This window comes from Anser brachyrhynchus (genome assembly GCF_964034855.1).
Source record: "Anser brachyrhynchus genome assembly, chromosome: 1".
NCBI classification, from domain to species: Eukaryota; Metazoa; Chordata; class Aves; order Anseriformes; family Anatidae; genus Anser; species Anser brachyrhynchus.
Window position 1 is genome coordinate 142,769,644 of NC_137694.1, and position 27,936 is coordinate 142,797,579.

Sequence of the window (27,936 nt, forward strand, 5' to 3'; positions counted from 1 at the left end):
TTATCATATTTGAGAGATTTAAGTTAAATCTTATCCTGCAGCATGACAACTTCTGGTGAGATTTGAGTTAATTAACCCCTGTAATCTCCTAGACTGCAAAAGAAAAGGCAAAACTTCAAACTTTCTAGCTGCTGCAAAAATCAGTCTCTAATTGTACGCACGAGTTAGAAGCAAAAAGGCAAAGAATGCCCTTAAAAGACTAAAGCAAACCAGGGTGTATGGAAAGTAAGATTAACATAAGCCTGGACATCCATAAATCATACTTTGTGTTAGGGTGAACTCTGGCCTCACAGTGTCTTCTATGGGGAATTTCTAGGTTCTAGCTGTTGCAGGCCATTGCATCAGAAAAAAAAAAAAAAAAAAACAACTTGTTCCAAGCCCATGATTGTTCCTCATGTTAAACTGAAAAAACAAAGCACACACAACAAACCAACCAACCAACACCTTAAGGTACTTGCTATTTTAGTATTTTTTGTCAGATGTTATAATAGCTGAGGTTGTGTGTTTTTCTTTTTAACTGGGGTTGTAGTCTTAAATGTTGATTCCTTGGTGTACAAGCAAAAGAAGTAGTGGGATGGTCTTTTACAGACCATATGCATATCAGTCACAGGGACTTTCTGCTTTTCTGACTCAATACCTTGCAACTGCTTGGGATGTTATAAGTAGGAGAGCTACTGGCCATCTTTGTACATCTGACTGAGCAGAGGTAGGTGACAGCTCTTCATTTGTTCCCAGCTCTGTTTTAATCTTCACACTGCAAATGTTTCGTACTTTCTCTTATAGGCAGATTTTGGTGCTGTAGCTTTGTCATTTTATGTGGTAAACATGTAACACAAGTACCTTAGATTGGATTTTTTATTTTTTTTGAATATCACTTTCTGTTACTGTCCTGGCGATGCTGTGATTGCACCAGGGATGTTGCTGAATTTCCTGTATTGCTCCCACCTTTCTTAAACATTCTCCAAGTACGTATTTGGAGTGGTCTGGGTGTATTTGATCCTGCTTAGATACAGAATGGTGTGCTGGCACAGCATTTAGCTGGTGGCCCACTGAATATGCAGGAATCTAGTAGTAAATTTCTTGCTTTTTCACTGTGTGATGCAGGTTTTCAGTAGCCTGTGCAGACAACTAGTGCTGGAACCCTTTGGGCAAGAACAGCATCTTTAAAATACTGAAGTAGATGATTCCTTAATGTTCTATCTAGGTCAGCAAGGTTGATGTTTTTTCAGTGTGAATGTTCCTATGTGCTACTTGTAAAATGTGAAGTTGTAAAACTTGTAAAAAAATTTTTTTTGAATGTTCTCAAGTCCTATAATTCTGTTTAAAGGGCAAGCAGCAGTGAAATTGCACAAGGGAAGTACAGAACCCTTTTTTTGATCAGGGATATAATTCTAAAGAAAAAAGAGTTTTGTTTGGCATCAGAAATGCGGTAATTGCTGCATACTTGTTATGGATTACTGCTATCTCCTTTAATCAGCCTGACTGCTGTTTCTTCTCCCACTGCATAGCTTTGCCCTGTGTTTGGCACAGATGCCCTTGGAGGCAGCCATTTAATGTTCTGAAAATTGCTTGTTTCGGTTTGTGAGTGGAGTATGCACACCTAACTCTCACTCCCCTTTACTGCTGTTTTACCAATATCAGAACTAGGGAATGAGTGAACTCTCTTCATATCTGGCATTGAAAATAGAGGCTGGGATCAAAAGCATGTGAATAAGAAAGGTGGCTCTGGCTTTGCTTCTGAAGCAGCGTCAGAAGAAAATTAGGCAAATGATCCCTTCTCAGCAGTGCAGTAGCACTCAGCTCTCAGCTTTGAGCTTTCCAGGCCTCCCTGAGGCTCTTGTGCTGGGGGAACGTGGGGATATTTCAGCGCATGAACCTGATCAACAGCAAGCCTCCTTGGAGTCCAGATCATGATGAGCTTGAATAGCCAAAGTCATTCCAGTCACATATAGTTTTATATATATAAAGATCCTGATGCCAAAGCAATTTGGTGACAAAATTGAAAACTGTTCGAGTATACTGGTGCTTTCAGGTTCCTCTGTAGGATACTTCTTAGGGTTGGGGTGAGGACCCGTGCAAGGGCTGAAATAAGGGCCTAGGGAGGATGGGTGAGACCTTCTGGAGGGCTTGGAGGAGGAGGTTCCTTGCAAGGGTGCTTGGGCTTCTGAAACTTGGGGTTGGGAAGTACTTAAGTTTATAGGAAAAAGTTTCCTAGGTGCGTCTTCTAATGCCAATAGGAAAGCCCTGCTGTTGTGTATTTAAATGCAACATGTTTCTTACCACAAAAGAATCTCCCAGAAGAAGAGGGAGGGCACCTTCCCAATCTTCTGTTCCACTTTGGTTTATTATGAAATTCTTGTGGAATAATATCAGGAAATTCTCATGGAATAATATTAAAGTCGAGAATCATTAATGTAATTCAGAATCCTAATTCCAATTAATGAAATGATTATGTTGTTGACTGTTATACATTTCAAAATCTTTACAACAACACTCAATTGGCTAAAAGCCCTAGACCACAATTTTAAGATAAGGAAGTTCAAGGTCAGTATGGAAATAAACTCTCAGTCATGGAAGCCAATATCTGAACTTGGCTTTCCGATGAAATTCTTGCTTTACAGTTCTTTAAAAGAATCATAACTTTCTATATTGCGGATGAACGCATGCAGCCTTAATTTTTACTTCATCCAGGCTCAAAGCCTGCTCTGTCTCCTCTTCCAAGTGGAAATGTGGTGCGAAGTGTAGATTTCTTGGAAAGCTTTGACTCTTCAGCTGTAGAAGCCAAGGTTAGAAAGAGTCTTGTGCTATACTTATGCCACTGTTGTGACAGCTGAACTGTCTTCCTTGTTACTCCTAAATTGTTCTTACTGGTGGGTGTTAAAGCTTAATGTCTGTGAATTAGGTTTTTTCAGTGTTTGATTTCAAATATTTTCAAAGATAGATATTTTCAAAGAAGTTTTCCTTTTCAAGACTCAAGGAGATTTTAAAAACAAAACAAAAACCCACCTGTAATACACATGCCCCTTCTCCCCTCCCCTTAAAGCCTGGAAAACATAAAGCACTATAAGCACCTTTTGCTAGTAGCATAAAAGCATGTGTTTTATGTTCGTACATACTTTCTGCAAAGTTGCAATGTGAAAAGTCATTTTTGAGACTATCCATGTAAAATCCGAGGTGTTTTAAAGGCTTAGTACCTGTGCAACCATATGGTCAGGCCCCTGTAGTAGTGCGAGTTGGGCAGCCAGTAGTAGTGGTAGTAGTGGACCTTATAGTTTGGTCTCTTCAAGCTATTTCAGGCTTGGATTTGACTTGATCTCCTCCATTAAGAGTAGAAGAAGGTAAGCAGTTGTGCTTAATTGACTGACGTGCTGCACTCAATGCAAAAAAGAAGCGCGAAGGCCTGTGCATGGGCCTACATGTGACATAGTTAGCCTGCTACTAGAGCTTAACTCTAGGTGTAGAGGTGATTGTTGGCGTTTTTATTTCAGCTGTCTATGCTACCTCTGGTGCACAGCCAGTTAACTGCGTATAAAAACAGCTCTTAAATTGCTGAAACATCAAGTCAGCTGTTTTTAAGGTGCAAACGGCCCAAAAGTTGATTCTTTCCTCTTGGGGCCTGTGGGGATTGGTTTAGAAATCTTGCATTCTCTTTTTGAGGGTTACATTTCTTTAAGAAATGTACTACTTATCGTGTCAGCATGTAAGAAGGACTATTAAGTATATTTGAGATGTGCTTTTTTTTTCCTCTCAACTAGAAATATGTATCCCTGGCAATACACTGTGCAGTGAGGAGATTCATCATATTGCTTTATGTTTGGTTTGTTCTATCAGCATAGAAGAAAATTTAAGGTCTTGAAAATGCAAATAGTCAATCTTTAAACAAAGAGGAAATGCACTGATGCTTGCTTGTGCTGTTGTAACAGACAGACAGTATTTGGTGACTTGTTTATGCCCAGTTTTGGGGATAAAATGGGTTTGTGGATTTCAGCATTCACTTGTAAAATGGTTCTTTGAGCCCTCTACTTTTGCTTACGTATTAAGTAGTCCTTCAAAATTCTGATGTTCAATAAATACTTGATTTTCTCTGTTAATATTTGACTTCTGGATTTATAAATTGGCCATGCTGAAACTCTGGTAGTTGGGAATTTGCTGGTGTCTTGGTGGTCCTGAGTTTGGCAGAAATGTGTTTCCCTTGTTTTGTGGATATAGGTTCAAATATTTGGTGGGTCAACTGTGTGTTGTAAGTGGGTGGCAATAAATGAGATAGATATACATGGACAGAAAATTATTCTCTGATTCACAATTTCACTAAGAGGGAGTTAATTGAGGTATTAATAGCATATGGATAAAACGATTTTTTGAAACTGTGAGCAGTTGTAAGAGTAGCATCCTAATATTTGCTACTTTAATAGACCATTTTTGGTCTGAATACCTAAATTTTAAGTGTGAAGCAGGGAATAGGCACGACTCCTTTCTGACAGCTGCATTGTGAGTACGATCACAGGAAAAACTTCTGAGTATTAGACTTGGTCTTTGCTCAGTCCTGCTGGTATAAGTAAAGGGAAAAAATGCATCTGAACTACAGCTATTGATAAAGGAAAGGAAAGGAAAAGAGCCACTTGCGCTTGGTTGCAGGTGACATTTGCAGCAAGAAAGGAAAATGCTTTAGAAAGAGAAACTTGATATAATGAGATTTAGTGAGGAGGGAAGCATATTTCATATGCCTAGTGGAACTTCTTTTGGCTTTCTTTCGTCCTGGGAGAGGTGTTGCTAATACTGCATTAGTATTTTTTTTTTTTATGATCCACTTTCATGTCTGGTAGGGACTGTACTCTGTTCCTTTTGAATCATTTTTACACTTTCAGTTTGGGGGCTTGCGTTTCTGCCAGTGACACCTATTATGATATGGAGGGCTAAATGATTTATCTTTTGGAGGAACAAAATGAAACAGTCTGGTTGTATTCTTCCAAGAAGATTTATCAAATTTCATATCTGAACTTTAAAGTCAGTACTTCATGAACTGAACATATTTTACTGTTTCATCTCCCTTGAAGCAGACAATATGTGTGAAGTTTCCTTTTTGTCCTACTGGGTAAAATAAATACAATGATTAAATTTTTTTTTTTTTTGGTCCCTGACTTGCTTGTGTTCTCTTTGATCTTATATTTTGAAGCTTTTGTTTGTTTTATGCAAATGACTTCTACTTGCACAAAATTTTAAACTCTTGATAAACCCTGCTTTCCTTTTATATTTTAGTGCAAAAGATGATATCGATATTGATGCCCTTGCTGCTGAGATAGAAGGTGCAGGAGCTGCGAAGGAGCAAGAACCTCAGAAATCCAAAGGCAAAAAGAAAAAAGAGAAGAAGAAACAGGATTTTGAGTAAGATTTTTTTCCTGTCTGTCTTTATTTCATTATGCAAAAGCTCATTTACTTAAGTACCATAACTTCTTTCTTATTTTAGTGAAGATGATATCCTGAAGGAGCTGGAAGAACTGTCAATAGAGGCACAAGGAGGGAAAGCTGACAGGGAACCTTCTGCAGGAAAGGTGAACGATGGGAAGGAAGGGGGCTATTTACTAGGAAATAGCTGGAATACAGGACACCTCTGTCCCAGAATAGTTCTGGTGTTGCAGTGTGGCTGGGGGTCCTAGGGGAAATGTAGCAACCAGTATATATTTTTGATTATACTCGAGCTTAATTTAATAGTACGTGTCAGTTGTGAAATATTTTACCACAAGCAATGTCTCCAATGCAGATAATTATTCAAAGTTAATCAGAATAAATTTTAATTGTGGGCCGAGTGTAGTATACTCATCAGTAACAGTTACAGCTTTTCAAACTTGGTCTTCAATAAGAGAAGTTTTTCTTGACATCTCTGAATGCTGCTGCTTAGCTCTCAGTAGCATGTCATTTTTCATGGCTGATTTCTTAATCATTTAATTACCAGGTTGAAAATGACAAAGAAGAAAGCTTATCAAAACAAGACAAAAAAAGAAAAGGAAAGAATAAAAAAGCTAATATTGAAAATGACTATGACAGTGAGGAAGAGGAACATAAAGATACAAAATCTAAAAAAACTCAGAAAGCAAAACAAGACATGCTTTCTGGCAGCGATGATGATGATCTTGAGATTCAGCTTAAGAAAAACAAAGGGAAAACTCAGAAGTCAAATAAAAAGCATGATATGTCAGAAGATGAAACTAACATTAAGAAAAGCAAAGAGCGTGTGGGGACATTGTCTACAGGTGAGAGCGGTGATGAATCAGATGACGTCTCCCAACCTAGAAAAGGACAAAAGAAGAACCAAAAACCCAAGTCCGCTCCTGCAGCTGAAAGTGGAGATGAGGAAGAAGAGTCTTCATTCAAAGTAAAAACAGTGGCTCAGAAGAAGGCAGAAAAAAAAGAACGTGAAAGGAAAAAACGCGAGGAAGAAAAAGCCAAGCTGAGGAAACAAAAAGAGAAAGAAGAATTAGAAGGCGGTAAAGAACCAGCAAAGCTGAAGGAAGCTCCAAAAAAAGCTGAAGAGAAGGCTTCTCCTGAAGTCATGGCCTCTGCCACAGGGGAAAAAGGAGAGACTCCTGCAGGAGCAGAGGGTTTGTAACTTGGTTTCTAAAAGTATAATTTTAACACTGTAGTTTTTATAAGACCAGAAAGTTGGCAGGCTTCGAGGATGATTTTTTTGCTGTATTCTAAGTCGTGAATCCTAGACATTCGGTAGCCTTGTCTGCCTCTTTGTGTTGGCTCACGTGTGGCTGTTTTTTTCCTGGCTCATAGTTTGCTCAGGTACAGGGGGAAACAAAAGCCAGATGGTGATTTCTCATTACCATATGTACGTAACAGTTCTGTAATGCAAACATCATTTTTCAATCCAATCATTCTTAGACATCTGTTACATTAAGACTTCAGGCTCTGTCTTTGTAACTTAGGAGTTTTATTTTTTCATAATGAAGTGCTTATGTAGTAGCCAAGTGAAAATGTTCCTCATTTGGAGTTATTTATAGTATTTGAAACAGTAATTGTATTTGGAGTCCTTAAAATTTCTGGGGTCTTTGATCTTGTGCCTCTTCTTTCCATAGCTGATGACAATGAGGGAGACAAAAAGAAAAAAGACAAGAAAAAAAAGAAAGGTGAGAAAGAAGAAAAAGAAAAAGAGAAGAAAAAGGGGCCCAGTAAAGCCACAGTTAAAGCTATGCAAGAAGCCTTGGCTAAAATGAAAGAGGAGGAGGAACGGGCAAAAAGAGAAGAAGAAGAACGCATAAGACGACTAGAGGAATTAGAAGCTAAGCGCAAAGAGGAGGTACTGCATAAAATAAGGGACAGGGTAATCTTAACCTGTACCCTTGCTGGTGTAGTGCGAAGTGTGCTTTAAAATTTCCGTGTGTTTTTTAACCTTTTTCTAGGAACGATTAGAACAAGAGAGGAAAGAAAGAAAGAAGCAGAAAGAAAAAGAGAGGAAGGAGCGTTTGAAGAAGGAGGGAAAACTTTTAACAAAAGCTCAGCGAGAAGCCAGAGCCAGAGCAGAGGCTACGCTTAAACTGCTCCAAGCTCAGGGTAAGCTGTAGAGGTGTGGTGTGTTTATTTCTTGAAAAACCAACCAACCAAACGAAAAAGAAAATTCATTTCATTCTCCTTACTGCTTTTTGCATTTGTTTTTTTCTATCTGGGGCCAGGTGGGCAATTACTTTGCTCAAATCAGCACAGTAATTCCACATAAAGCTACTGTGCTGTAGTTGTGTTTTAGCAGTGTTGAGCTGTGGCCTTTTTTTAAAGTAGTTCTAGATGTCTGTATATTTTCATCTTGCACTTAAAATATCCAGCTTCTTAATACATTCCACATGTCGTTTGAAGACACTAGTTATCGAACTCTGTGAAAAATAACTTGATTCCATTGCCTAATCCAAAGGTCAGGAAAAGCAGATGAGCTGGGCTGCAGCTCTTGTAAGACTAGTGATCTGTATCCTCTTGGATTAATTCAGGTGCTCTCTTAAGCAAGTAGGTTACTTTGCCTCCAGTTAGTTAGTCTATAGGAACAGAGCATCTTCTTTCATTTCTGTCAGGAAAAGGGTATATAGAAGCTTTCCTGCTTTTCAGTCAAATTTAATCTGCTTCTCCCTTTCCATGAGGTAAATTTATCCAATATATTGTAATCCCATCTCCTAATTTCTGCCTGGTAATTTATTTATGTGGCTGAGGAAAGAAGAGAATTCCAGAGGCAGAGTATCATTCGTTTTATATTTGTAGAGAACCACTGTGTTTGTATCCATTAAAGATATGCTAAAGCCATGATTTCTCTTCAGTCCTTGTTATAATTACTAGATACCTTATATTTCTGCACTGCTACAACTCTATTTTGCTCAAATCAACACAGTAAATCACGTGGGAACCTGGAAGAATGTTGAGTGTTTCAGAAGGTACAACAGTAATTAAATGATTTTTAATAATGTTTCTGCAGGTGTTGAAGTGCCATCCAAAGACTCTGTGCCAAAGAAGAGGCCAATATATGAAGACAAAAAGAAAAAGAAGCAGCAGCAGCCAGAAAATAAGGAAGGTGTGGTTTGCATATAGGAATACTTAATTTATTAGTCACAGTTCAGGAAATGTTTGTGGAATATATTAGCTAATCCTAAACTAATTGCACTTCAGGGTGCCTGCAAGGTTCTTCTGACACCCCCACTCCCCACGCAAGTGCTGATACATTAAGATCTGAAAGGTTTCTTGAAGACTGCTCACTTAATCCTTTGCTATACGATCTACTTGACTGTTTTTTTCCTCTAACCTTTTTTTTTTTCTTTACATATCCAGCACTTAAAAATTATACAGAATGTAACAGGATTTTAAGAAAGTGAGGATAGATGCTTTGCCTGTGTGTGTAGGTTAAATCAATGTAGTATAAGTAACAATGACTTGTAATTATGTCAAAGTTAAAGTTCTAGGGTGAAAGAGGACTGATCCCAGTTCAAGTTCCTCTCTTTTTAGGTTGGAGGGATTTTTTTTTTGTTTACTTACATATAAAAACAGTTTTTCAGTTTCCAGGACACAAGTAGTTTAGAGCGCTTGTATTTCTGAAAACTTAGCATTTATCGCGCTAGTTAGATATAGATTGGAATGTGCCACAATTTTTGCCTCTCATGCTTCTTGATTTTCTTTTGGGGGTACTACAGTGGCTCTTTTCAAGATTATTCCTTGGTTTAAAACCAAAACACTTGTATCAGTTTTATTGTTGTTGTTCAGCTGTGTTTTTTTACATTCAGTGAGTTATGTGGCTACCTACCTCTTAAGAATGTATAAAGGATTGTGAAAGCTGGTCATCTGAATTGAAGTGGTGTTTTTCTTTTTTTCTCTTTTCTTTTTTCATGGAACAGTAGAACAAGAAGAGGGTAGTTCATTAGTACTGGTTCATTTTCTCTTGTATTTGTAAGAAAATGGGATTTCTTCTGATGTTCAAAAGCAGTGGTAATCCTTTTAGCCAGTAACTGGCTTATCACACAAATGTATTTAACTGCATGGCAGGCCAGATGTTTCTCAAGTCAGCTGTACGCTTTAACTTTATTTTAGCCCAGTAGATGGGAGTTCACTTAGTTTGGTATTGAACTCAAATTTTGTTTACTTGCAATAGCACAACTTAAAAATGGACCTTAAATGTGAAGCTGTATGTCTAACTATATTTTGAAGTTTGCACTTTGAAAGAATGTAGCAACTAGTTTTTTTTTTTTTTTGTAGTTTCAGAAAGCTTGGAGGTAACTTCCACAGCTGAAGATGCTGTAGAACAAGAAACACCAGTGAAAGAAGAGACTCCTCTTCCAGTAGAGCCAGGTTAGTAGTAACGCTAATAAACCTAAGGTGTGTAATAAGACTGGCAGTACTGCATGGCAAGTATTGTACTGCTTTTAACACCCTTCGTCAGTACCTTGTTGATTGAGTGGCCATTCTTTCTTGAGGCAGTTGCTGTTTTTTTTCTTTTTTTTTTTTTTTTCTAAAGGAAGAACTGATGGAATTTTGTGGAATAAAAAGGCGTGAAGCCTCAGAATGAGATTGCAAAGGTCCCTTGTTCAGGGTGTACTCCAGTGCTCAATTAGCTTAGGCAACTGTCATATAGGCGCATTCAGTGCCTTATGATTAGCTCCTTTGACTTTTCATTTGCTTTTTTAAAAGGCTGTTTTGTCAGCTGTTAGATGGGGGTGGGGGAGAAATATGCTGCTTCTGGTATCAATACTGTAATCTTCACTGTGACTGTATTCTTGATTCCAAGTGTTTTGTTTTTCCTAAGTGCTGGATGCAGTGAATGTGGATTAGCTTGTGAAACAGGCAGTATCAGCCTAGTGAGTGATTGTTGCCTTTACTTTTGCCTACACACAATATTTGTTTTGGCAAAATAACTTTGTACTGGACGTCATCTTCAGTGAGGAGACAGTTTCAATTTTTATCTTTATTCTTAAGTCAGAAAAGTACTGATAAAGTTCCAGCTTTGTGAAAATCAAGCTGAATATATACTTTAATTCTAGCTTGATTTATCTCTTGAGGGAGCAATTCCAGTGCAATAAAAGAGAAGGACTGTCTGGCAGAATGTTAGTTCCTAGTTAATGTTCTAGCAGTCTGGAATTTACTCTTTTTTTTTTTTTTTTCCATTTGAAGTACCTGAAATTTCATGACTATATATTGTTTAATGCTTCTTCTGGAGAGGATTAAAAGTCTGCATTTTTTTTCCATTTGTCACCTAAAAGCTTCAGTCTCATATTTGTTTGAGCTCCTGCTGGAATTAATATTTTGATGTTTCTAGAATTCATGATGTATTATAGTGTGTTAAGTCACCTGGAGTCTTAAAATAGCACTTTCTATAGACACTTCATTATTTTATCACTAATTAAAGAGTGCGAGTTTGGTTACAGTTTTAATTTGTTTCTCTGTCACTTTGTTACACTTGGCTAACTGTTAATTGGGCAGCTCCTGACAAGGAACATGATTTTGTTAGAAGTTTGCGTGGCATGTATTATGCAGGCGCTATTACATATTTCTTAAGTACGTGGCATTTTCTCTTCAGGGAATGTGGAGGTAATTCGGTAGAATTATGGTAGCAAACTTGTGAGCTTTTGTCATTATGCCGAAGGAAAGGCCATCTAAACTTCGTATGTGGATGAGCTGTTTTGTTTTTCGTTTAATGTTGGATTTCTTAGTTTCAGAAGAGAAGGAGGAAGAAGAAGAAGCAGAAGATGCGGGTTTGGATGACTGGGAAGCTATGGTTAGTGATGAAGATGGAGAGAAAGGTGGGCATGTAAATACCAAATAGATGCTTTTTCTGATTGACAGGTTTCTTTGGGTTTATTTTTTGTTTCTGTAGAAAACAATATTATGTTTAGATTCCCCTCCTCCCCCGGTTAAATGAGTCGCAAGGCAAGTGTAATAGGAAGTAGATATAAGGTCCTCTACTCCTGAAAGGCAGAGCTTTTCATTAACTCTCTTATGAAGACAGGCTGAGGGAGTTGCGGTTGTTCAGCCTGCAGAAGAGGAGGCTCCGGGGAGACCTTATAATGGCCTTTCAATATCTAAAGGGATATCTACAGGAAAGGTGGGGAGGGACTCTTCATCAGAGTGGAGTGATAGGACAAGGTGTAATGGTTTTAAACTGAAAGAGGATAGATTTAGATTAGACAGTAGAAAGAAGTTTATTACTCAGAGGGTGGTGAGGCCCTGGCACAGGCTGCCCAGAGAAGCTGTGGGTGCCCCATCCCTGGAGGTGTTCAAGGCCGGGCTGGATGGGGCTTTGGGCAGCCTGGTCTGGTGGGAGGTGTCCCTGCCCATGGCAGGGGGTTGGAAACCCAAACTGTTCTGTGATTCTGTGAACTGTACAAATATTGCTGAAGACTGTCCTTTGGAAATTTATGGGCACTTACCATCTGAAATAAATCAGTTGAATTCCTTTTTATTTATTTATTTTTAATGGGAGTAAAGAAAAAAAAAGTAAAAATCCCCTCCTCTAAATATCTGATTAAGCCTCGTGTGGGAGTTGAGGGAAACCTTTTATCCAGTGCTGTATTTCTCTAGTAACCAGTCCAAAGCCATAACAGTTTTACTAGGTTCTCAAAGCAGTGAGAGACTGAGGTGGTGTGGAGGTTAGCATGCATGCATTATAGTGAGTACTAGATACCTTCTCTACTTTTCTTTGAGAGGCAAGTGCAGAAGAAAAGGAAGAATTACCCAGACACCTATATTCCTGAGTGTATATGCCAAAGCTCATATTCTGTCTGCAGCCAATAATTATCTTTATTGGAGAGTTAAAGAGCTGGGGAAGATTGTATGGATAACTTCTCAGGGGTTTTCCTCCAGTGGTGGAGAAAGTTGTATTGCTGCAAATCTTCCTGAACAGGAGCTGATTACTGTAGTTAGTACTTCCATGATCTGTCTTTATTGTTTCTTAAGAAGAAATCAAAAACTATTTGTCAAGTATTTTTGATTTGCTCAGCCCTGAAAACTCGTATTTCGTTACAAGTATGTGTTCTTGTGCTCCTGGACTGCTGGAATGTTCTATTTTAACGTACCTTCTTAAAAGTCTGTCGTCACTATCCTAGGGGAGAATGTCACATCCCACTTCTTGCTGCTTGGATTTGAAGGATCTGCAAATGTGATCCAGAAAAAGAACCTTCCTGGGAACTGGATTTAGTGTATTACTAAGCTGTTGGCTTTCAGTGTAGCAAGGAAACATCCACTAATCTTGAAGAGTAGTGAGCCTACTCGCAACTCTGTAAGGAAAACAGTGTAGAGCTTCAAAGAGTGTCCATTAGCTTGTCTCTTATGATTTTGCAAGTATGATAAATGGGAAGCTTTTAAAGAAAGAAAATTACTTTCTGATAGTTTGTTTTTGTCTGTTTACTGAAGAATTCGTCTGAAAAATATTGATCACCTCTTAACATTCTATAAAACGTTAGGATGAGATTTTTAAAGATGTAGAAGAGACCAGTTGTTCTCATTGTTTCTCCTGCTTAAGTATACATTTCTGATCAGTAATTCATTGAATCCATATTGTGTTGAATTTGGATTTTCTTTTTGTTTAGAGGTGTTAGTGCACCCATTCAGTTTTGAAGCTCATAGAGTTCTAAAGGATGTCACTTCCCAGCATTTTTGCAAATGACTTCAAGTGCAAGTGTGCTGATAATATTGTTCCTCCCTCCACCCCAAATTTACTCTGCCTTCACAGGTTCTAAGCACTTAAGTCTGTAACTCTGAACAATAAGCACTTTTTATATTTAAAGTTAAAAAATGATTTTTCATAGCACTTCTTGAACGGAACCTAATCTCAAATCCTCACTCTGATAGTAGACTCTCTTCATTTCTTTGTTTTGTTGCCCTTTCCCTCAGAAATTTGAATTTAAGAGAATTTTAACTTATATATATTTTTTGACAGAGAGCAAACCTGTCCACATTGAAGTCAAAGAACAAAATGAAGTGGATGAGGAAGAAGAGGAGGAGGAAGAGGATGAAGATGAAGAAGAGGAGGAGAGTGAAGAATCTGAAGATGGAGAAAGTGAAGGGAGTGATGATGAAGATGAAAAGACTTCAGATGAGAGAGAGGCAGACTCCCAAGCTGCTGGAAAACAATCTATGGAAAAAAAGCCCAGCAAGGAAATTAGCTCTGATTCCGAGTATGACTCGGATGATGACCGCACTAAGGAAGAACGTGCTTATGACAAAGCTAAACGGAGAATTGAGGTATTAGGATGCAGCTGTATTTGAGGAATTTTCACGTTGCATAAGAAACAACTTAATTTTCTGTTCACGGAAAGGCCTTTTAGTCATATTGGTCAAAATGATGGCTGTGTTGTAACTAATATTTAGGCAGGTCCAGAAATTGGGTTAATTGAGGAGAAGTACTTGGTTTTGCTTATGCAAGACAACTTGATCACAAAGAATGTGTACTTCAGTGTCATTCTTCCCCACCTTTCTCCCTTCTGGTGAAAGAGGCTTTTATCCTTTACAGATGGAAATTTTAGAGTGTTTAAAAGCTGTATTTCTGAATTGTTCAACATTTTTTGTGGCTGCTTATGCCCTCTGTTTCCTTATTCAAGATGCTTATTCAAACTCCATCATCAACAAAACTACATGTTAGTGGATATAATAGCTTAGCCTACTAGACTGTAACAACAAAAACAGATCCCCCTCTCCCCACCCCCTCAAAAAAAACAAACAAACAAACAACAGCCAGCTCCATTTCAACTCTTAGCTGTAAGTTTTTTTGAATTCCCAAAAGGGGAATGGCAGTCTTTGAATTGCCTTGAAAATTTAAGTCCCACAGTTAGCTTTGTTTTCTGTATGCATGTAATAGTTCAAGAGGTGAGCTGCGGTTCTTTACACTTAACATTTTTTCTGTGTCTTTTACATAGAAGCGACGAGCTGAAAATAGCAAAAATGTGAACACTGAAAAACTCAGAGCACCGGTTATTTGTGTCCTGGGGCATGTAGACACAGGCAAGACCAAAATTTTGGATAAGGTAAGATACAACTTGTGAAGGCACCCCTCCATGCATCTTGTATGTGTTTGTTTTCTTGGTTGAAAACAGAATTGCACTCTAAGAGACTATTTTAATAGCCTCTTAAATGTAAATATATATTTTCTTGTCTTTAGCTCCGCCATACTCATGTACAGGACAGTGAAGCTGGTGGTATCACTCAGCAGATCGGTGCGACTAATGTACCCCTTGAAGCTATTAATGAACAAACTAAGATGGTGAAAAATGTAAGTAATAGCACCTCAAAGACTGTTTTTTTAAAAAATGTTAATTGTAAGCTCGTTACTACTTAGTCCTTGTGAGACTTCCCAACAAGGGCAGATGCCTTTTTCACCATTTCCAGTATTGATTTGTTTTTAATTCTCACCCTTTTTTTCCCATCTCCAAACTAAAATGGGAGGCTGTCTCAATTTTCAGTTTTATTTGATACATTTGGTTTCAGTTAATGCATTGCAACTTCAGAAAAATACCCAAATAACTGCCTGCTGCATTCATGGCCTGCTTATTTGTCAATACTTTGATTGTAAGTCAAGACTTTTGAAACCTAGTGAGTATATCTTCTGTTTAAAAAAACAACTTTGTTTTACTGTGTGTGCTGAAATTGGGCCAATTCACAGGTAATGAATTTTATTGTAACTGTTGTGCATTGCTTGTTCTGGATACTACTATTTTGCTTGCAGCAACTGACTGAAAAACCTTGGCAGTGATGGCTGTTTCTGAGGGATGGAAATATTACTTGTAATTTAAGAACTTCAGTTCAGTAATTCTAAAACTAGTCAGCTAAGTGCTGAGATGTTTAATGAGGAAAGTTTGCCCAGAACATTTGGTTGCTGCTGAAAGTAGTGATGAGTTTGTGGCATTTAGCTCTTGTAAAACCCAAACAGTAAAATCTCTCTTAATTTTATAATGAGTGTTTTTTTTAACAAAAACTTAATTCAATTTGTTTAAAAAAAAAAAAAAAGTAAAATCAGTGGAGAAGGAGGAAACCATTCACAATAAGGATGATAAATCTCACTAGACTGAACGTGTTTTTTGTGTCGTTCCTCCCTATCTTAAAATGTTATCTGAGCTTATGGCTACTTGATACATAGGGGCTGTGTTGCATCATATTTTTTTATACTGAAATCAGCTTTGATTTGTTTTTATGGAGGGTGCTGGCCTTCCTTAAAATATGTAACTGCATTTTTTGAAGTGAGAGCTGGTAAGCTGCCAGCTCTTAAGTTTTTTCTTCTTGCATGATCTTGCCAAGATGACTAATATTTTGAAATGTTAGTTTGACAGAGAGAACATAAAAATTCCAGGAATGCTGATAATTGACACTCCAGGACATGAGTCTTTCAGGTAATTTTCATTCTCACAGTACTGTACTTCCCAGAGGTGATGGCTGAAGCATCTGCATATATATATATTTTAACAAAGTACTATGTCTTTGCCTAAATCATTTGTGTTTCTTCTCCCTTTATAAAAACTAAAGTAGAGGAATAAGTAGATTTGCTTATTTTCTGGGTGCTTTATATGTCTGGTTAATACCTGGCCTTTTACATCTGATTAATTTCCCATCTTCATGACGATTGAGCCATGAGTATCTTAAAAAAAAAAACAACATAATTTTTCTCTAAATAGTGTAAGAGAAAAGATGGAGGTGGGAAGCTAACCAGAGAACAGGTGAGGATGGCAGGTGACCTAAGTACTCTGGTATGAAAAATCAGGACTTCTCTCCTAGCCTCCAGTTCAGTGTTCCAGTTGAGGTAACTGAGTTCATAAGACTGCAAGTTACCAATTGCACAAGTTGGCTAACTCCTACCAGTGTTCGTATTCTGTCTAGGAATACCAGTGGCATACAGGCAAGATGCAAAATCAACTTTTAACTTTAAAAGTTGGTATGCACAACTATTCTTGATGAGGTGGTGCTTTCACAAAATCCCCAAACAGATGGATTAAAACTGATGTGACATTTTTAAACATAAACCTTCAAAAGCATTGAAACACCAGGTCCTTGATAATGTTCTGATCAATTCCTTGGCATCTTGTCACTTACAATCCTGTCACTTACAGCTCTTCATCTTCTATCCAGGTTTTATCCAACACCACATATGTCTGATAATCTTAGTGTTCATGCAGTAATTTGTTATGATCTGTCTCATTCAGATTTCACTATAACCTTCTCAATTCTCATTCAAAACGAAGCAATGTAGCTTAGCTTGAAAAAAGTATATAATAGTAGGAAAACTGTCAGGAGAATTGTAGTTTCTTCTTATTTTTGCTTACATGTACTCAAATATATTCTGTTAAATGGGCTTTACGCTTACAGTGTAATTTCAGTGTTTCATTGATTGATAGTTCTTTGTATTTCTGAAGCAAAAATAACTACTTGATCAGCTTTAGCTTTTTTTGGTCAATGCAAGTTTGACATGGTATTTGGTATTTTTCTTAAAGTTCTGTTGCTACATGACAATTTTTTTTTCTTTTAATGCCACAGCAATCTAAGAAATAGAGGAAGCTCACTTTGTGATATCGCCATTCTCGTAGTTGACATCATGCATGGTTTGGAGCCACAGACAATTGAATCAATAAATCTGTTGAAATCTAAGAAATGCCCCTTTATAGTAGCTCTCAACAAGGTAAGATCGCTTTTCACTCTAATAGTATGTTCTTGTACTCTAATGTATTTTGCATCTGACAATTTTCAGTTTTCTTTCATGAACTTGAATTGTTTGTGCAAAGACTGAAGCAGGGGTTATTAGATCCGTTCTGTTGCATCTTTTGTTGTCCTTGATACCCCAGGTGCTTTACAGGAGCTTTGCAGAACAATCTGGCACTTTGTTTCAGAGTTCTCACTGATAAGTTTATCTTAAAGAACTTCAGTAAATGGTTCACACTTCTGGAAGTTGTACTTCATTTTTTTTTCCTCATAAGTACTTACATGGACTTGCATACAGTTGCATTATCTTTTTATAATATTGAAAGACTTAACTTCATCTTTAAAAGTTCTATTTTATTTTAGCTACTGATACTCATTAGTTTGTGACTTGAAGACAAGCTGTCTTTAGGGCTCATTGAACACTAGTATTTGATCACTGTGGGAAAGATTTCAGGTTCTGCAGTATTAGGTGGTAAAGCTAGTTATTTTCAGCTTTGTCGGTAGAAATGCCTTGCATAAGAAATTGTGGTGGTAGAGCTGTTTGTTTTTGTGATGACTTATACGAATTATAATGAGGAAATCACCCAGTTGTGTGTTTTGAACAATTCCAACCTTCTCTATAGCAGCATAGGAAAGGGTTCAAATTCACCCCTATGTTTTACTCATTTGTAAAATGAGTGCAGTCTCTTTTCAAATAATAATAATAATAAAAAAAAAGCCAACCTCATGTTTTTGTGTACGTGAAGCTATATATAGGTCTTTTTCATCTGAATGTTTTATCCTAAACTTGATGTAATTAATGTGTATAAACGTTTTCCATATGAGCCTTGATACTATAATTTGAAATTTTAATATCTGAAGTAGTATTGCTGTCCTGAAATACTGTGACATTGGGTAAATACATACAAAGAATATTTGCTTCAAAGCAAATAGATTTAACTTGTCTAGTGGAGCAAATGGATGGCTAGCTATGCTGGCTAGTAAAGTATTTCTCACATTGTGACTTAAACATAAAGATGCCCTTTAAGTTGCATAATATGATATATTACTGTATTTTTTCAAGATTGATAGGTTATATGACTGGAAAAAAAGTCCAGATACAGATGTAGCTGTAACTTTAAAGAAGCAGAAAAAGAATACAAAAGATGAATTTGAAGAACGTGCAAAAGCCATTATAGTGGAATTTGCGAAACAGGTAGGTTGGAATATTCAAACTTCTGTTATTAGAAGTGGTAGCAAAAATGGTGTGTGTGGGTGTGGTGTTTTTGGTCTCTTCTGAAACATTGATGTTTACCACACATGAACCAAACTTTGTTGTTAAATCCAGCTCTTTTAACCGCTCCATCTTTGGAGTTCTGGTCTGGAGAAAAGTAACAGCTAATTGCTGTGCATGGTCAGTGAAGTCATGAAGAGCAGATCAAGTTCTCTGTCCCTATTCTTTCCCTCCATGGGAATCGCCAGAGGGAAACCCATCTGTCCCTTGTTCCCTTGGACACTGGCAGGGCATGAGTCACATCGGTTCTGGGAACATCTGTTGGTGATGTACATTGGTGTCCAGAAGCTACATGTGGCAATTTGCTTTGTAGAGTTATCCCATTCTGCATCCAACCGTGGGTTTGAGCTACATGTTCCATGGTATACCGCCAGTAACTTTTATTTTTTAATTTGAAAAATACAGTAGTGGTTGGCTAGGATTGGATGTTACTGTTAATACGGGTGTGTGTGCGTGTGTGTATGTATGTATGTATGTATGTATTTTTCCCTAAGTAACTATTAATCCTGATTCCAGGGCTTGAATGCTGCCTTGTTTTATGAGAATAAGGATCCCCGCACTTTTGTTTCTCTTGTACCTACCTCTGCTCACACAGGGGATGGCATGGGAAGTCTGATAGCTCTTCTCGTTGAGCTAACGCAAACTATGCTGACCAAGAGACTGGCTGAGTGTCAAGAACTGAGAGCTCAAGTCATGGAGGTAACTCAACAGCTATTCTTCGAAATTTACCTAGAAATTTCTCCCTCCCCCGCTTCCTTCTACCTTGCTTATAAATTAAATTAAATTGAAAAAAACAAACAAACAACAAACCAACATGTTTTTAAATGGAGAGTAACTTTTTTTCCCTCCCCTTTCATTCAGGTTAAAGCACTGCCAGGCATGGGCACTACCATAGATGTTATTTTGATTAACGGGCGCCTGAAAGAAGGAGACACCATTATTGTTCCTGGGGTAGAAGGTCCCATAGTAACTCAGATTAGAGGTCTTCTGCTGCCTCCTCCTATGAAGGAGCTACGAGTTAAGGTATGGAAGCTGCCTAGTGTATTGACATGCAGAGAACATTTAGAACCAGAACAAAAATCACGTTTTGATAAAACCGATAACGTAGTAGGATTCAGTTACAGGAGCAGAGTCTGAGGATGACTTTAAAGGGGAAGGCAGTGCATACATAGTGTTTCTGGGTGAATGTATATGCATATAACGGCTGGTGTGTCTGTTACAAGAGTGGCAAAGAAAAGTATCAAGGAGCTCCCTTGCAGCATGGATTAAGATGTGTACACTTCAGTAAGGGACTCAAGCATGTGGCTACCTGTGAGGAGGAGATATTTATCTTACGTAGCAATTAGAGTATACCAGTGCAGTGACTTCTGAGTCAAAATATGCATCATTAAAGTGTTTTCTATAACAGGAAGCCCATACACTTAGATTTAAGAAAACTGAACAAGCAAGTTTCTAGGAGCAGTTGGTGAGTGGTGAAGCCCAGGACCTCTGCAGGATTGTTGTGTCTTTTTCAAGAGCGTTGAAGGTTTTGCTGCCCTAGTCCTAATAGACCTGAATGATTGGCAGTCCGATGCAGCTATGGGGTAGGGCCTTGGACAACCTTAAGTCTGATGTCCTGCTCTTGACTGCAGCTTTACAGTAATAACTTAGTAATTGTTAAGAGAGTGACAGGAAGAGTATTGACATCTGTGCTTACGTTACATCCTCTGCTTTGTTGGAAACTGTTGAATATATTCGGTTTACTGTGAAGTATGAATTGTGAAAGCATTTCTGTCCATGTGCTTCCCTTTATTTAAAGTGGAAGATAAACTGGTGTGTGAAACTGTTACGAGAGTGAAGTTTTTTGTGGCACTAAACAGCAATATAACAGATCATGGGTTCCCAGGTCAACCAGATTGTCAGATGGGTTTTGGTACTTTGATGGGAGATGGGGTATAGAGTACCAGCACTGAGATGAAGGACGCTTGATTTGGGAAACTTTAGTTGGGGAAGTGGGTCAAGGTAAGCTGGATTTTTCTGAAGCAGGCAACGGGGATACATTTCAGTTCAGCCAGTCCATGAGGAGATGTCGTCATTGAAAAAGGACCCCAAATATTGGGCGTGCAGGGCTAAAGAGCAGAGGTTTGCAGGAATTGTTTATTTGAGAAAGGAACCTGCCTTGCAGCTTAAAGAAAATCATGGGGAATCTCTGCCTTAGACAATTCCCTTGCTGCTGCACCTGCTCTTCACCCTCTCCCTCCCAAAATGTGATGGGAGAGGAGCATGCAGACAAACACAGACACACATGCGTGTCAGGAACTTGAAGGAGACAAAATTACTGATAGATGGGGAGAGCTGGACTTCACTGTCATTCTGGCTTCTGTGCTTGCTGGTGGCAAGATCTTCAGCAGCTCTGGACCGCTTCATATTGCTGTGTAGCAGCAATGTGGACTCTTTGCCAGCGTGTATTCTCTTTTTCAGAACCAGTATGAAAAGCACAAAGAGGTCGTTGCTGCTCAAGGTGTGAAGATTCTTGGGAAGGATTTGGAAAAAACATTGGCTGGTTTGCCACTGCTTGTAGCTTATAAAGAGGATGAAGTCCCAGTCCTCAAGGTGAGATGGCTAGTGTTGAAATGAGACACTTACACTGGGGGTGACTAAGTTCTCTGGTGATGAAGCTCATTCAAATATTGAGAGTTCAGCATGCAAGTAACTTGATTTTTCTTTTTGGTGTGTGTGTGTGTGTGTTATGTTTTAAAAACTATTATAATAACATGCTGTAGCCTTGTGTCCATGTGAAGTGTTGCTTTGGTAATGTTTTTGGTATCTTGATCCTTAGCTTTCCTTGATATTTTGATGACTTGTCCTCTGCTTACCGAATAAGGACTGAAAACATAATAGCATAGTCTGACTATATTTTGACTATATGTGATCAGAGGGCTGGAGCACCTCTCCTGTAAGGACAGGCTGAGGGAGTTGGGGTTGTTCAGCCTGGAGAAGAGAAGGCTCTGGGGAGACCTCATTGCAGCTTTCTGGTACCTAATGGGGGCCTACAGGAAAGCTGGGGAGGGACTCCTTGTCAGGGGTGTACTGACAGGACAAGAGGGAATGGCTTTGAACTAAGAGTTTTTAACTTTTGTGAAAGCATCAAGATGGCCTTTCTGCTTTCATATCCACCTAGGCCTTGCTGCATACAGGGCATTCATAATCCTTTTCAGCTAACGGTTTTAGGGGCCTCTGTTCTTGTTAATGTTCAGTTGAGCAACCAAAGGTATTGGCTCACGTTGTGTTTTGCGTGTGTTCACTCATCGTGATGGCAGAAGCTTACTGCGTTGGGTGGAACAACGTGTAGTCTGTGGAGAAATGTTACCAGCTCCCAAGATGGGCATTTGCTTTGTGTTACATGATCATCGTCTTGCAAAATCCTCCAGTATAGTTCAGTACAGGCTTTTCTAATGCCAGAAACAAGCTGCAGCATGTCACGGGGCTGGCTGCGTATGGCCTGTGCTGCAAGTCTGTGAGTTGGTACCTGTCAGCATGGCTGTCATACTTCAGCAGCTCATGAACAGAAAGACTTTGTAATCTGAGGAATAATGGCAATAGAACTAACCGTGGCTTTTCTTTCTAAAGGATGAACTAATACACGAACTGAAGCAAACACTGAATGCAATCAAATTAGAAGAGAAGGGTGTTTATGTCCAGGCTTCTACTTTAGGGTCTTTGGAAGCATTACTTGAATTTCTTAAAACATCAGAAGTGCCAGTAAGTACTTTCTGTGCTACATCTAATGTTGTTTCTATTGTTTTGTTCTGTTGTTTTAGTTGATAACTGTTTCCTTTCAACTCAGAAAGGTCAGTGACTGATTTCTGTGGCTTTCCTCTTCAACAGTACGCAGGAATTAATATAGGTCCTGTCCATAAAAAGGACGTTATGAAGGCATCAGTTATGTTGGAGCATGACCCACAGTAAGTAAATTCCTTGCTTTACTGTGTTGAAAAACACACAGTGCTGTTTCAGGAAGGCCCCCTTCCTAGCTCTGGTTTTGTGGTCTGTCTGGTAAACTGTTTGACTTATCTCTACTTGCAGATACGCAGTCATCCTAGCATTTGATGTGAGGATTGAACGCGATGCACAGGAAATGGCTGATAGTTTAGGAGTTCGAATTTTTAGTGCTGAAATTATTTATCACTTATTTGATGCCTTCACAAAATATAGACAAGACTACAAAAAACAGAAACAAGAAGAATTCAAGTAAGTAAAAGCAATCCTACTCTGTGTGCTTCCCAAGTAACACAGTCTTTTAATTGTCTTATTACTAAATGAAATTGCATTTAACTTCTTGATTGCATACTATTACTTAGCATGCATTTCTGATAGGAAGGAAGGCAGGAAAGAAGGACAATAAACTGTTAATTTTCAGGAATTCGGCAGTCTAGTCTAAATGTTTACATCTGGGATTAGATATAGTAGGGTGGGAGTTGTGAAGCAATGGCAAGATTTAGCAAAACCCATCATGTTACATGGAGTGTTTTTATTAAGGCTTGCTTTATATACTTGGTTTCCTTTCTTAGTTTCTGACAGATGGGTTAGTCTTGCAGGGTTGAGAAAACAACCAGAAGGATTTGGGTTCTATTGTTTCATGCTTATGCAATTCCAGTGTACACAGCTTAATTGTGATTGTAATAACATGAATATGCCATCATTTAAGGATTTATAAGGATCCAAAACTTATTTTTTGGAGTCTGTGCAATTAGCTGGTCCTCAGTAAAGTAATGACAAATAAGTGGGGAAAAAATATGCATTTTTTTTAATCAAAACTTGAGTTTGTATAGCTCAGCATTTAAAAATACTTCTTCACAAACAAAAATTTAGAATTTCTTGAGTCACTGTATTGGATTGTGGCAACAATACTTCTGTTCCCATGCTCTTCTGAGATTATAATTATACTGTAATTTTTGTTCCTTTGGTCTTGGTCTTGTCTCGATGCCCGAGCCAGTCAAAATAAAATCCATGCCAGCCATGCTCGATTATTGTTGCCTATAGTTCTCTAAGATAGCGTTGACTAGATTAACGAGACGGGAAGAGAGATTTTTCCTGCTTATTTCTTCCCCAAGTGACGCTACTAGAACAAATGCCCAGGATGTGCAGTAGAAGGCAGAACCGTTAATACTCCCCGCACCGTTCCAGCAACTATTTCAAAATGCCTTCTCTTTGTTGTCTCCCAGGCATATAGCAGTATTCCCTTGCAAGATGAAAATACTCCCTCAGTTTATTTTCAACTCCCGTGACCCAATAGTGATGGGTGTCGTCGTGGAGGCAGGCCAGGTGAAGCAGGGCACTCCCATGTGCGTACCCAGCAAAAACGTAAGTAAGAGCCTCTTTCTTCCCCATGGACGTCTGTTCGAGCGGGTAGTCGCTGCGATGAGGCGCCAGGAAACGTTTGTGTGCCTTCCCCCACTGCACAGAATTTTGGTAGGAGATGAGATTCAGTGTTAGATCAAGTCTCCTTCCCAGTGATCAGCCAGGGTATTGTGCTCTGCCGGGACAGTTGCGTCCTGCAGCAGAGAGACAGCCTCTTGACCTCCGCAGTGCCCTACCAAGAAGCGTGGCTGTGGCTGTCACCTTCCCTCCCAAATTCCCTTCCAATTTCTGTATTGTGATACAAAGGAACAAGCAAAATTCTTTCCTGGTTGCTAGTAAGGGGGGAATTCAAGTCCTGATATTCTGAAGGTTAACAAATTGGCATGGCAGATGAAATACAGGTGGGTTGGTACTGCTGCCCTTTTCTGTACACGCTTCCTGTGCGATATGCATGGCTTTGCAAGCTCTGGGGTGGCTGCTCTGATGCATTGCTTCGGATGAGCAACTGGCAGGAATTTAGAGAAGGGTGTGCGCACGGGTTTTGCTTATGTGTATTACACTTTCTTCATTGTATTACAGTTTGTTGAAATTGGAATAGTTACAAGTATTGAAATAAACCACAAGCCAGTGGAGGTTGCAAAAAAAGGCCAAGAAGTATGTGTTAAAATAGAACCTATTCCTGGTGAATCACCTAAAATGTATGGGCGACATTTTGAAGCAACAGACATCCTCGTCAGTAAGGTAAAAGCCATCTGTATTTTTGGTTTATGACGCAATGGTAACTTGCTTGAAGTGGAAATGTTGCGCAAAGCCTGGAAAATTAATATTAGCAACCTTGCATCAGAGACTGAGACACTTGAAATTATTCATGTATGGCATTGCTCAACAGCGTTTCTCTGTAGCCTTGTTTTGAGATCTGTAGTGGTGCTGCTTGAGAGAACCGAAGGAACGATGTACTGTAACTAAAAATACCTGGCAGCTTATTGCACCAGAGAGGGTAAATGGCAAATGAGCTGTTTGCATACCTTCGTATGTTGTTGGTGCTCAGAGCAGTGTAGCAGTCTCTTGTGGCATTACAGCGCGGTCATGTTTGCCTAGTTTTGAATGTGTGCAATGAACAGCAGAGCTTCACTCGCTCCGATTCTGGAATGCTGGGCTCAGGCTAGGAGATGATCCCTTGCTCACATTTTTTTGCTGTCAGAGGCAAAGCCGGAGCTCCCCGTGTTCCCAGCTGCATTATGCACCGTGCAGTAAGGCAGCCCTCCGCACACGTTAGGAGGACTGGGAGGTAGTGCTGGTGGCACTGGGGGAAGCAGGATAACACCCCTTGTCACGGGTGCTTGCATTCCTGCGCAAGGAGCGAGATGGTCTGTGCTTCTGCAGTCACCGCAGTCCAGGTTAAGATGTGAGGAGCAAAGAAGGGAAATGAATGAGACGAGCTCTGCAGCAGATGAGCAGCAAAACTGGGTTTGGAAGTAGCTTTCCTGTTTTGTAGGCGGGTGCCTTCTCTGTGGATCAGCTTTCACGTGGTGGAAGCAGTTACTGTTATTAATACGTGTTTCTGATGGGTTTGTCTTGTGTGTTACAGATCAGTCGTCAGTCCATCGATGCTCTGAAGGACTGGTTCAGAGATGAAATGCAGAAGTCTGACTGGCAGCTTATAGTAGAGCTGAAGAAAGTGTTTGAAATCATCTAGATAACTTTTTACAGCAATGGGGAGGCAGGAATAAACTTGCTGTTCCTGTTCTAAAAGTTACCAACAAAGTCGTATATTGAAGACAGTGTTGGATATATGTTTGGGAGGAAAATATGTGGATAAAATGTTTTCCATGAGAAACCAAGAAATTTACACTGGTTTGACAGTGGTCAATTTACATGTTCCCACGGTTCCAATGTGCCTGTTCACCTTTCCCACTGCCCTTCCTAATACTGGCTGCTGTTTTAAAGTTTGCCCTTTCTTCTCTTACACTTTCCTTCCACCCTTTTTCCCTCCTCTCTCCAAAATAAAGTAAAATAAATTGAATTTTTATTACAGAACTAAAGCTCTTTCACTTTTATACTGATGAGATCAGTACTGCAGTATTTGATTAACCAAGCTTCTGCAGACTTTGTGATTCTTGGGACATTTTTGATGTAAGAAGTACTTCTTTATTTATGCATACCTCTTCCCTTGACTCTCTTTTCCAATATTCTTCTGCTTTGTGCCTATAGAAATTTTTTTAAATAGAAAATTAGGCAATTGGATATTTCTGTATTTGCTTTGTGTGAAACAATGATGTAAAGCGTAGTTGGCCGCCTTTTACTGCTTGTACAGTTCATCAAAGTCGACCTGTAATCATTATAACGCAGAGCCGCAAATAAAGGAGATGGACATAGTAGCCCCTTTGTTTTACAGTTTGCTTCAATAAACAAAATGTCACCTCCTGGGCCGTTACAGACGAAGTGCCGGGCTGAGGCTTGCCTCTCCCTTCCTGGCCAAGTCACAGACGCGCATTGCAGCAGAGGCGTCTTCTGGCTTCTCTTCCCTGTGCTGAGCGTGCGCTGTGCGTGGCGCTCTCGGTGGCTCACGCTTTTTATTGTATTCCAGCAGTAGCGGTGTTGCAGGCCCGGTTTTAGCAGGTCAGAATTACCGGAGGTCGCTGCGGGGAGGAGCGTAGATGCAGCATCTTTCGACCACCATTCAGAGTGGCAGTAAGCACCTGCAGAGCGCTCGTCCCGAAGTAAGCAGTGACTTCGGATGCTGCCTCAGACCAGTTGAGTCATCCAGCACCGCGGGACTGGACCAGTTCAAAAGGCATTTGGTCAGTGCGGTTTGTGACGACCAGGAATCAGTCTGTAACCCCAGTATCGCCTGACCCTTCGTTCCCTTTGGTTGCCCTCCTAAGCTGACAGCTTCAGCGACCTGTAGTCAGGTGCTCTCCTGGTAATTGCCAACTCACGTTGAGAGATGCGTAACAAATACTTCTCAGAAGCACAAGCTGAAGCAAAATTGATAATGGTCTTTCATGTAGCTGAGATTTTTAGCATTTAAAATATTTATAAAAAAAATTAACTTGTAACAAGCAGCTTGATCTGCTCACGTTTCTTCTGTCACTTAAATTTCTTTACTTTCTTTGGTTGGACAAACATGAATTTCACGATAGGGAGTGTATGACCTCCATTACAAAGGAACACTGAATAACGTGCTACCTTTGATAATGGAATTTGACTTACCAGACTATTTTTTTTGTTTGTTAGACTTTAAACTTGCCCTTGACCCAGGACCTTTTCAGTATGGTTGGAGTGTGGTACAAATTCACATCACTGGGCGTGTCAGTGATTTAGAATAGAATGCTCTCAAGTGTCACAGTGAGGAGACTGCATTTAATTGTAATGATTTCCTTTCGCAAACTATGCAATCATGAAAGCTACTCTAATAAAAAGTTCTTAAGTTAAGAACACTGATGTGAAACAATGTGGTCTTGATGTGTTCTTGTTTCCTCAGGTATGGCATGGAAAAGGATGATGCTAGTTTTGCAGGCTGCTGTTATGAACCTTGTAGAAATACCTCCAGTAAGGGGTTTTAAGGAAGCAGGTACCTTGAATGAAATATTTAAGGGCTTGAAGCAGGGATCAATGAGAGAGAATGAAAACAGAAGTAATCCTCTTTTCTTTAGGAGCATGGCTTGAGTAGCACTCACAGGATCAAAGCTGTGTATCTGACACCTAACTTGTAAAATACGGTCTTGACTTTCAGCAAATATATTCTTCTACAGAAACAGTTGCCAAGCTGGTTTTCTTAAATGGAGAAGGAGAAAGGTTGCCCATGACTTTGTCCAATTGCATTTTGAAAATCTCCACAGCTTGACCCTCCATACCTCCTGTGGAGAACCTGTTGCAGGGTTTGTTTACCCTCACAGGGAAAACAATATGTGTTGTTTTAATTGGAATTGGAGATTTTTTTTTTTGTACTGCATCCCATTGCCTCTTGCCCTGTCATTTGATACCAGAGTAGGGTCTGTTTCTGGTTTCCTTGAACCAGCCCCTGCCCGCCTTGCTATCTGTACACAGGGGTAAGATCTGCCTGAACCCCCAAGTTGTCTTCTCCAGGCTGAACAGCCCCAGCTCTCCTGCGCCTTTCCCTTTATGAGAGATGCTCCACTCCCTTATCATCTGGACTTGGTCCAGGATTGTCTGTATCT

The 27,936-nt window shown here is 39.3% G+C and overlaps 1 protein-coding gene across 1 annotated transcript in view; it reads left to right on the top strand.

The window, feature by feature from the left end:
• Positions 1–26,133, top strand: part of EIF5B (eukaryotic translation initiation factor 5B) — a 34,561-nt gene extending 8,428 nt beyond the window's left edge. Inside the window, exons 2-24 of the mRNA XM_080575518.1 lie at positions 5,257–5,382; positions 5,465–5,549; positions 5,951–6,596; positions 7,080–7,300; positions 7,404–7,554; positions 8,456–8,551; positions 9,724–9,816; positions 11,175–11,264; positions 13,400–13,704; positions 14,376–14,483; positions 14,618–14,728; positions 15,775–15,842; positions 16,981–17,122; positions 18,206–18,337; positions 18,932–19,114; positions 19,277–19,438; positions 20,876–21,007; positions 22,025–22,156; positions 22,283–22,359; positions 22,481–22,645; positions 23,620–23,758; positions 24,335–24,496; positions 25,344–26,133. Coding sequence (XP_080431644.1) covers positions 5,257–5,382; positions 5,465–5,549; positions 5,951–6,596; positions 7,080–7,300; positions 7,404–7,554; positions 8,456–8,551; positions 9,724–9,816; positions 11,175–11,264; positions 13,400–13,704; positions 14,376–14,483; positions 14,618–14,728; positions 15,775–15,842; positions 16,981–17,122; positions 18,206–18,337; positions 18,932–19,114; positions 19,277–19,438; positions 20,876–21,007; positions 22,025–22,156; positions 22,283–22,359; positions 22,481–22,645; positions 23,620–23,758; positions 24,335–24,496; positions 25,344–25,451 — 3,634 coding nt within the window. The 3' untranslated portion in view covers positions 25,452–26,133. The remainder of the gene's footprint in view (positions 1–5,256; positions 5,383–5,464; positions 5,550–5,950; positions 6,597–7,079; positions 7,301–7,403; positions 7,555–8,455; positions 8,552–9,723; positions 9,817–11,174; positions 11,265–13,399; positions 13,705–14,375; positions 14,484–14,617; positions 14,729–15,774; positions 15,843–16,980; positions 17,123–18,205; positions 18,338–18,931; positions 19,115–19,276; positions 19,439–20,875; positions 21,008–22,024; positions 22,157–22,282; positions 22,360–22,480; positions 22,646–23,619; positions 23,759–24,334; positions 24,497–25,343) is intronic.
• Positions 26,134–27,936: the final 1,803 nt, after the last annotated feature.